The sequence below is a fragment of the Orycteropus afer genome, unplaced genomic scaffold (genome assembly GCF_000298275.1).
Source record: "Orycteropus afer afer isolate SDZICR_OR568_19922 unplaced genomic scaffold, OryAfe1.0 scaffold00008, whole genome shotgun sequence".
Lineage (NCBI taxonomy): Eukaryota > Metazoa > Chordata > Mammalia > Tubulidentata > Orycteropodidae > Orycteropus > Orycteropus afer.
This window is the reverse complement of record NW_006921595.1, coordinates 3,010,739-3,020,510: the sequence shown is the minus strand read 5'-3', so window position 1 is coordinate 3,020,510 and position 9,772 is coordinate 3,010,739. Positions and strand designations below refer to the sequence as shown.

General features: G+C 37.2%; 1 protein-coding gene across 1 annotated transcript in view; it reads right to left on the bottom strand.

Moving 5' to 3' along the window:
* Positions 1 to 1,798: 1,798 nt before the first annotated feature.
* The window catches only part of GGCT (gamma-glutamylcyclotransferase), a 14,760-nt gene continuing 6,786 nt past the window's right edge, over positions 1,799 to 9,772 (bottom strand). The window contains exons 2-4 of the mRNA XM_007945467.2: positions 6,956 to 7,101; positions 4,179 to 4,314; positions 1,799 to 1,945 (exon numbers count right to left, since the gene is read on the bottom strand). Of these exons, the coding sequence (XP_007943658.1) occupies positions 1,799 to 1,945; positions 4,179 to 4,314; positions 6,956 to 7,101 (429 nt within the window). The remainder of the gene's footprint in view (positions 1,946 to 4,178; positions 4,315 to 6,955; positions 7,102 to 9,772) is intronic.

Here is a 9,772-nt window from a genome sequence, read left to right as displayed (position 1 = left end):
CCCCGATGCCATTTTCATAGTACCCAAGGACATTACGGTCACTTACTTTCCTATACTGTCAGTTCTGTTTCAGATCATAGTTCATCTTCCTTCTTTCTCTTGTTTTGTAGGGTTATTGGTCCATCTTGAAGATTTTCCTTACTTTGTTGCAAGCCCAGAAATGCTTTACAAAACTATGTTTGTTGTAGTTTATCCAGAATCTGGTTGTATCATGACAAGAGGGCCAAAATCAATGGTAGCAATGGAAATCCTTCACATATGACATTATCTGGAAAACAACTGGAACTACAGTATTCCTCAAGATTACCAGATTTTTGTTAAAAAATCAGACATGAAAGTTTTATTGCCACCACTTTGAATTCCTTAATGAAAGCTGTCATTTTAAGTAGGTAAAATACATTATTAGGATAATACTCATTTCTTAGTATGAACTGCAAAAGTGGACCTTGCTCAATACATTACTATAACTGGGCTCTGAGTCACTGACAAGTTCTTCTTGGGAACTAGGAGTTAAGAAACAGGAGAAAACTAGAAAATTGGAGGGTAGGCTTGAAAATAGTGAGGTGTGACAGCTGTAAAACATGGTCTAACCTGTATTCTATGGCTCAGCCACACTACAGAATTGCTGCCACAGCCTGAAAAGTACTTTCATCATCCCCCCGCCCCCACCGGGAACAAAAGAAACCTTTATTTTATACTCCTGCAGCTGCTTAGCTCTCATTCCAGGAGCCTGTTGCAAAGGTGCAGCTCCCTACACTTCACAGACACCTAAGAAATATTTTTTTAATACTCAGTATTGCTGTATTCATGTCTCTTCTTTCTTCCACTTGTTCAGTGAATTCATTTAAGGTCAGAATCCCTTGCTAAGCCAAGGAACACAGTTTTGGAAACCACGTTTCCAAAAAACATTTTCCCTTTAAAATCCTGTTCTAAGGAAGATCCTGCACAAACTTAGTTTTTCAATGAGAACAATGATTGCTAATGTTCATTATGTTCCAAACTTGTTATGTTCTAAGCTCATTACATATATATATACTCATTCAATCCTCACACGAATTGTAACACAGAAGAATTTCGATTATCCTCACTGTATTGGTAAGGAAACTGAGCACAAGGAGTCAAGTAACCCAAACTCTCTCACAGCTAGAAAGGGGTGACTGACAACCGAGCAGAGCATATCTGGCTCCAAAGTCTGCCTCCTCTAGTAGAGGCCATAAATGGCCAAGATCAGACTCACTATGTATGATGGTTTGAGTCTCTTACTGCATAAAGAAACATAGTATTTCAGTAGGGAAAAGAGGTTCAACTGTTAGCATATTTATTCCTCTGGAAAGAATATACTTTTTCAAAATTTTAAAAGTTTATTATTATCAAACTGTCTCTGCAGTTTGTTTGCTCTTATTAAGCTGGATTGAAAATGCCAGACAGAGCAGAACAAGTCACTAGCACCTCATTAAGCAGGGTACAAATGTATCCTTTGCCACACAGAGCAAGAAGACACCTGAAACTCATTCAAGAAAACAGCTTCCAGTGTTCAGAGAAAAAGTTCCACTATCCATTTGTCACACATTGCAATTCTTCATGGTTTCTTCTTTAATTGTCTAACTCCTGTTTCTGTGTACAGTCTGAAAAAAAAGGAACCACCCAAATAAGAGACCCCTTCAAAGCACTGTTGAAAATATATTAAACATGGGGATATGAGATGTTCTCAAACATTAAAAATGTTTTATAGTTGCATGTAGATATCCTTGGATATATTCTATGAGCATAGATATCCTTGGATATAGTCTATTATGTTCTAATGATTAGTTTCTGTTTCTCCTTTCTGGATCATATCTTCTATTTCTTTTGAGAGCTTTCCTTTGAAGTCATTTGGTTCTATTGCTTTTAACTTCTTTTGATATTCCAGGGGCAAACCATTCTCTTCTGCACCCATGCAAATGACCTAGAAATTATTAAAACAAACAAGAAGCCCTTTCAGTTAGGAGCATAACTTAACTGAGCATGGCACAGCTTTATGCATATTGTCAAAGCATAAAATATTAGCCTTCAGATAACATTAGAATAACTCTAGAATAAACAATTACAGGAAAAAAATAGAGATCTAGCCATTCTTCTCATACTGAGTATGAATGTGCAGTAATTTTAAAGCCACATGATTGATCCTTGTGGAATATTAAAACAAAACTCATGGATACAATAATTGGTTTCTAATCATCTGCAGAGACAGAGGAAGGAGGAGACTCAGGAACTAGAGATGGAAATGGTTTGCAAGTCTAATTTTCTCCACAAACCATCATCTCCCTTGCCGTGGGACCAGAAGAAATGGATGGTGCCCATCTACCATTAGTGAATGTTATGATCAGGAACCCAAAAATGGATCTTGATCAAAAGGAGGAAAATTGAGGAACAGAACTTCAAATTCATATTGGAAACCAGATTTATTGGACACACTGAAACCCAGAAGAACCCCTGAAACTATGGCCTGAAAACAATTTTTAAACTATAAGCCAAAACTATAGCATGAAGTCATCTTTAAACTAAATAATTTACCTCATAAATAAACAATGTCTGCCTTGAGCACTATGCTCTATTGAAGAATTACCTCCATAAGACTGAAATGATAATAGTAACGCAAAACCACAGACAAGAACTTTAAGGGGCAGAGAGTTTAAGTTAACGGTGGTAAAACAATGGGGTCAGAGATAGTGAGAAGGTGACACAATGTGAAGAATGTACCATTGTAAAAGTTATTGAAGAGGTGTATGCTTTGTGGTTCATGTTTTCACACACACACAAAAACCTATATCTATCCATCTATCTGTATGTATATATCTTATAGCATAGAATTTGAATGAACTTCTAAGAAAAAATACCATTCTTCAAAAAAAATTTTATAGGGAGGAGTTTCAGTTGCAATACTAGAATCTACTCTTGCTTGGAATTTGACATGGATGAAAAAATGAATGGTTACTATGTTCAGTGGTACTTCCAAGATCCATACCAGGTTAATTTCTCTAGGCCCCTCACTGGAAAATACCAGATGAGGCCCAGGAACTGTACCACCCATTCTAGGTGCTATGTCCTGATTGCACTTGAAAACAAGGATGTTCATTTTGAGTTTTTGAAAAGGGATGCTGAGGTCTCTATCCCACATCTGATTCTGAAAGGCACTGTGACTTTTCCTTCTCTATATAGAGATGGAACAGTAGGAAATATTTTTCCCCATAAAAATCAATCTTGGTATTCATGACACATAGTTTTGTGGACAAAAAAAGAAACAAAAGATTACAAAAGGGTATGTATAGAATAAGGAATTCTGGTGGCACAGTGGTTAAAATGCTCAGCTGCTAATTGGAAAGGTCAGAGGTTGAAACCCACCAGCTGCTCTGCAGGAGGAAGATGTTGCAGTCTGCTTCCATAGCCTTGGAAAGTCCATAGGGGGCAGTTCTACTCTGTCCTTTAGGGCCACTATAGAAATCGACTCGAAGGCAGTGAGTTTGGATGTATAGAATAAACCTATTAAAAATAAACTCAGACATGCTATTTTCTATTTTAAAGAAGAAAATATAGTATCTTCACTATAATTTTAAAAAAGAAAATACATGCATGGAATTCTGACTCAGAGTTTTCTTGTAATTTCTAAAAGTTTTTTTTTTTAAATAAAGTTTTAGAAACATGCCTCTATTATTATACATAAATGTATCAAAAGGAGGAAAATTGAGGAACAGAACTTCAAATTCTTATTGAAAATCAGACTTATTGGACAAAATGAAACCGGAGGGACCCCTGAAACTACGGCCTGAAAACAACTTTACTTTTTGAAATTGCACTTTAGGTTAATAACTCCTTTTTGCATTGAAAAACATACTGACAAAAATTGAGTTGTAGAATTTAAAACACACCAAGCTCCAAGCTCACTGCCATTGAGTCAATCCAACTCATAGCACCCTGCCTTTGGGTTTCCAAGGTGGTAAATCTTTATGGAAGTAAATTGCCCAGTCTTCCTTCAGTGGAGTTGCTGATAGGTTTGAACCATCAACCTTCTGGTTAGCAGTCAAATGCCGTAGGCACTACATACTAGAGTTTCTTTAAAACACACAGCCTTTTAAAAACAAAACAGCTTTTAATTAATCTCCTTAGTGAAAATTAAACAGAAGTCTTTGTAAACAGCTTACCGTTTTATACTGTGGTGATGGGGGAACACTCACATAGTCTTTCATCTGATAACTTCGACAGGTTATTTCTTTCTTTTCTTGCACAAAAACATTAACTTCTATTGGAACATATATTCCACTGCTAACCCCTTCTTGCCTGAAACCAGAACAGCCACATTTGAGCCATACTTGATTCACCCAGTTTAGTTTACTGGGTAAGAGCTTTTAGTTAAGTTTTAATTTAGTTAAGAATGAAAAGCAATGTGTAGAAATAGTTGTTCCCTATAGATGTTGGAACATAATAGAATATATTTTCAATACTAGCACATCAAAATAAACATATCAATTCAACACGATCTTGATAAAAATTCCAACAGCCTCCTTTATACAAACAGAAAAACAAATCTTCAGTTTTATCTGGAAAGGCAAGAGGCCCCAAAGAGCAAAAATAATGCTGAAAGAGAAGAATAAAGTAGGAGGACTTGCATTTCCTCATTTAAAAACATATTATATATCCACAGTAATCAAAACAGCCTGGTACTGGTTTAACAGTAGACACACAGACATTGCAATGGAAAAGAATTCAGAGTCCAGGAATAAGCCCACACATTTATGGTCAACTAATTTTTGACAAGGGGGCTAAGTCCAGTCATTTGATGGGGAAAGAAGAGTCTACATGAATGATGCTGGGAAAACTAGATTTCCACATGAAGAAAAATGAAACAAGATCTTTGCCTCACCATACACAAAAACAAAATCAAAATGGATGAAGGACCTAAATGTACAAACTAAAGCCATAAAATTCTTAGAACAATCAGGGGCAACATTGTCAGCCCTAGTTTTCAGCAATGGATTATCTAATATAATAACAAAAACACAAATAGTGCAAGACAAAATAAACAAATGAGATCTCAGAAAAATAAAAAATTTTTGTTCATCAAAAAGCTTTACCAAAAAAGTGAAAAGACAAGTTACTGACTGGGAGAATACCTTCAGAAACCATACATCTGACAAGAATCTACTAATCATATAAAGCTTTGACGACTTAATAAAAAGACAAGTAACTCAACCATAAAGTGGGCAAAGGACTGGAATAGACATTTCACCAAAGAGGACATTCAGATGGCCACCAAACACATGAAAAGATGCTCAGTGTCATTAGCCATCAGAAAGATACACATCAAAGCCACAATGAGATACCATTACACTCTCACTAGGACAGCTAAGATTAAAAACAGTAATGAATGTTTGTAAGGATGTGGGGCAACTAGAACCCTTATCAACTGCCGGTGAGAATGCAAACGGTACAGCCAGTATGGAAAATATGTAGTGCTTCCTCAAAAAACTGAAAACAGAACTATCAAATGACACAGCAATTCCACTTCTAGGTATATACTCAAAAAACTTGAAAGCAGAGACATAAAAAGAGACTTGTACGCCAATGTACACTGTAGCACTACTCACAATCAGCAAAACTTAAATGCCTATCATCCGATGAATGCATAAATAAAATATAATACATACACATGATGAAATAGTATTCAGTCAGTAGGAGAAATGAAGTCTTGGTACATACTATAATATGCATGGAGCTTGAAGATATTATGCTGACTGAAATAAGTCAATAATAACAGGACAAATACTGTATGATCTCACTTATACAAGAAGACAACAAAAAGCAAATGTATAGAGAACAAGTTTACTAGTGGATACCAGGAGTGGGAAGGAGGGGGAAAAGCGGGGTTAACAGCGATAGAAAAATTGCATCGATTAAGGGTAGGGTTGCACAGCTGATTATTGTAATTGCTGTCAATAAGTTGGATACCTGTTGAAAGTTGAATTAGCAAGTATATAGATACATATCTATACCTATATCTATCTATCTATCTATCTATTATAAATAAGAACAAAGAGTAGCTGCTGAGGCTGCTTATGTACAACCAAACACCTCATGGGATTTGGTTCCTTGGTTTGGAGGTTTGGGTCATGGTTTTATAAGACATCCCAGTTAATTGGCCTAATAACATATTTAGTGCTTCTGTTCCACCTCTTCGTTAGTTGCAGAGATCCAAGGCACAAAAATTGGTCTCTATTCACCTGGAGCAACAGAATCCTGGTCAAAATGGGGAAAATGAAGAATAGAACTGCAAATTTTCATGGACTCTAGACTTCCTGGAGCCATGAAGAGTGGATGAACCCATGAAACCAGTGCCCTGAGATAATCTTTAAACCATAAACCCAAAATATCTGCTCTTCTCAAGTCCTATTCTTTCTTGGCAACTCTCTTTGTATTAAATGCTTGACCACACAACTCAGAGAGTTCCAGTTACAAAAATCACCAAAACATTTCCATATTGTTGTTGTTGTTGTAGTAGTAATTATCATTACCTAACTTACTTATCCAAGTGCCATCTTAAAGAATTATATTTAAAAAACTGGTTCTAATACAAACTGAACAACTCTTGGAATCAATAAATATCCATAACAATTACAAAAATCTTCATGCTTTTTTACAAAGTAAGACTACAAAAAGAGATTTCTATAAATGAAAAGTAAACAGAATGAAACAGAAGGGCTTCTACTGTTTACAGAAGAAAATACAAACATTCCCTCAAATCTCAGTCAGAGAGTGTGATCCTTTCAGGTCTTTTTAGCAAAATCACGTTATTATACCTTCTATGCTGACACTAAAGAATACATGTGTGGTATACAGTTTTCAAATACCAATACATTAACCTTACATATCCATATACTTTCTGAATCAGTAATTATTTAACTTATAATTAGAAGTCACCTACTCATCCAGAGAATTTAAATTGGTTTTGTTCATTTTCCATATTACTCCCCACACTTCATCTCCAGGACTTTGCAAAATGGTAGCTATGCCTCCATGCCAAGTAGGACTTTGTTTGCCTTGGGGATTGCCAAAGTCAAGCTTAAAATCCTAGAAAGGAAACCAGAGTGATAAGATCAATATCCATTTGAGCCCTAATTTCCCCCTCCACAATAAAAAGGATTTACCTTGGACTCATGAAATTAAAACATTCAATAAACTTTGAGTGCCTTCTACGTGTTAAGAATCTGTGGGAAATATACACAGACAACAACTTCTATCTCCAGGAATATTTTTTTTCATATTTTCTTTAAAAAATGAAATATACACTGAACATGGACAAGTTCTTTAATATACACAGAAGGTTTATGGGGGAAAACATCAAATAATCCCAATGTCTTAATACAACTGTTTTCATTTTACAAATTATTTTCCATTCTACTTATATATACACATATTTACTTGGAGGCAATTGTAGTATATGTAATTGTTGAACTGGATGATGGCTAGAGTTTATTATAAAATTCTCTCTACTTTCTAGAGTACCCTACCAATATATACCACCATATTTGCAATAAAGGAATTGGCACTGGGGAGGTGATGCATGTAATTATGAATGTTCATCTAATATTCATGAGCTACTAGTATTTGTATAATAATCAAAAGTGGAGCTCCCACCTTCTGAAAATTACTGTGCTACAAGCTTCATGCAAACTATCTTTTTTCTTTTTCTCCCCAATAATTCGCTTTAGGAAAAAAAGAAAAGAAAGAAACATTTGGGTGAAAGTTTACAGAGCAAATTTATCTTCCATACAGCAGTTCATACACATTTTGTTTCATGACATTGATTGCAATCCCCATGATGTAACAACTCTCTTCCCACTTCCTCCCTGTGGTTACCTCTTCCCTGTGTCCTTCTTTCCTATGCATTTCTGCCCTCTGAGCTGTCTTCCTGTGTAAATACTGCCCTTCTGATCTCCCATGAGTGATTGTTCTAAGGAGTCCTACATGGTGTAGTGCAGTGAATTACTCGGTATGGCTTTTCTAGCCTTAGTCTTCATAACTCCCACCAGATTATTGGGTGGGACCTCCAAATAAGGTGTGTAGAACTCTGATGTTGGGATTGGTTAGTTCTGTCATTCTGCCAGGCTTAAAATGAGCACTCCTAGATGCAGAGAGGGGATCTCATTGCCATCAAGAGAGAAGAGCTGGAGGTGAAGTAGAGTGTGTCCTTGGACCCGAGATTCCTGCTCTGGACTTCATGGGCAGACAGGCCCCAACAGAGAGAGGTGCGCTGGCAGAGAGAGGTACCCTGGGAGAAAGAGGTGCCCCAGAAGAGAGATGCCAGCAGAGACAGTGGCAGTAGAACCAAGAGGCATGAGACAAAGCGGCAGTCTTACCTGGCCCACAGAGTGAGAAAGCTGTGTGCCCTCAGGCAGGAGGCTTGCTGGCAGAGTGGGATGCACTAGGTGGAACTATCGGCAGAGCTAAAAGAGCTTTGTAACATTTGCCCAAGCAGGACAGAGGCCAGGCAGAGAGGCTAAGGGCCAGAGAGGTGCGTCTGACGGCACAGCAGAGGGAAGACTTTCCTGATCAAAGAATTACATCCTGAGCACATTCCTGAACTCGAATTGTAGCCTGTTACTTCCCTAATAAACTCCAAATAGTGAGTATTGTCTGAGAATTCTGTGTGGCCATTGCAATGAATTATCAAACCCAGCAGATAAGTAGTGAGTGCCGTGGAAAGGATGGTTGGTGTCAGAATGGGTAAAAGGCTGGAGGGTGGCGGCATGTCTGGCCTCATGGGAATAATCCTTGGGCTGCTGATGGTGATTCTGTCTTCCTCTTAGGAAGTTAGAGGAGGTCAGAAGATGCCGTCTCCATGCCCTTTTAACACCTGATATAAATATTCACCTTATATGTCTACCTATTGTTTGGCTGGAAGCCACAGGAGTGAGTTCATTTTCAGGCCTGAACATGCAGACTATCCTTAAATTTTTTTTTTTAATTGTAAAAATATATATAATAAAACATCTGCCAGTTCAACAACTGTCACATGTAAAATTCAGTAACACTGATTATCTTCATTATGTTGTGCAATGTCACCACTATCCTTTAGATGATCTCGTTGTATCCTGCCAACAACTGTATTATACCCATCTTATAGCCAGAAAACTGTGGCTTAGAATGATTAAACAATTTGCCTAAGGTCTTACAACTAACAAGTAATGGAGCCACACTTCTAGTTTAGCTTCTTTCCTCACAGAGATATGCAATCAGACTCATGGGAAGATTAAAAAACCTTACTTGGCTTGTTTGGTCTAGGAAGATTTTATTCTCTTTCCAAAGCTTGGTTTCCTTAGTAATAAAATAAAATTGGCTGGACCAGACAGTAACTGTAAAGTACCTTCCAGATTTGTACTTTATCCCTGTCATTTTTATTTTCTCAAAATATTGTTGGATATTTCAGAAAATTGTTGGCTCCAGTGACAAGTGCTTTCAGTTGGAATAATGGATGTTTTTCTAGGAGTAAGTACCCCCAGTAGGACATCAGTAGATCTGATACAGTTACAAACCACACTAGAGACTGGTTGTCTATTGCTACATCAAGCAGACAATTCTTCATCTTCCTCTACTTCTCAGCAGCTTCTCACATACTTAACCATACTCTCCTGATCTACCTACTTCCTGACATTCAGGCTGACCCTTGTTGTTGTTGTTGTTGTTAAGTGCTGTCGAGTCGTTTCCGACTCATAGCGACCCCATGCACAGCAGAACGAAA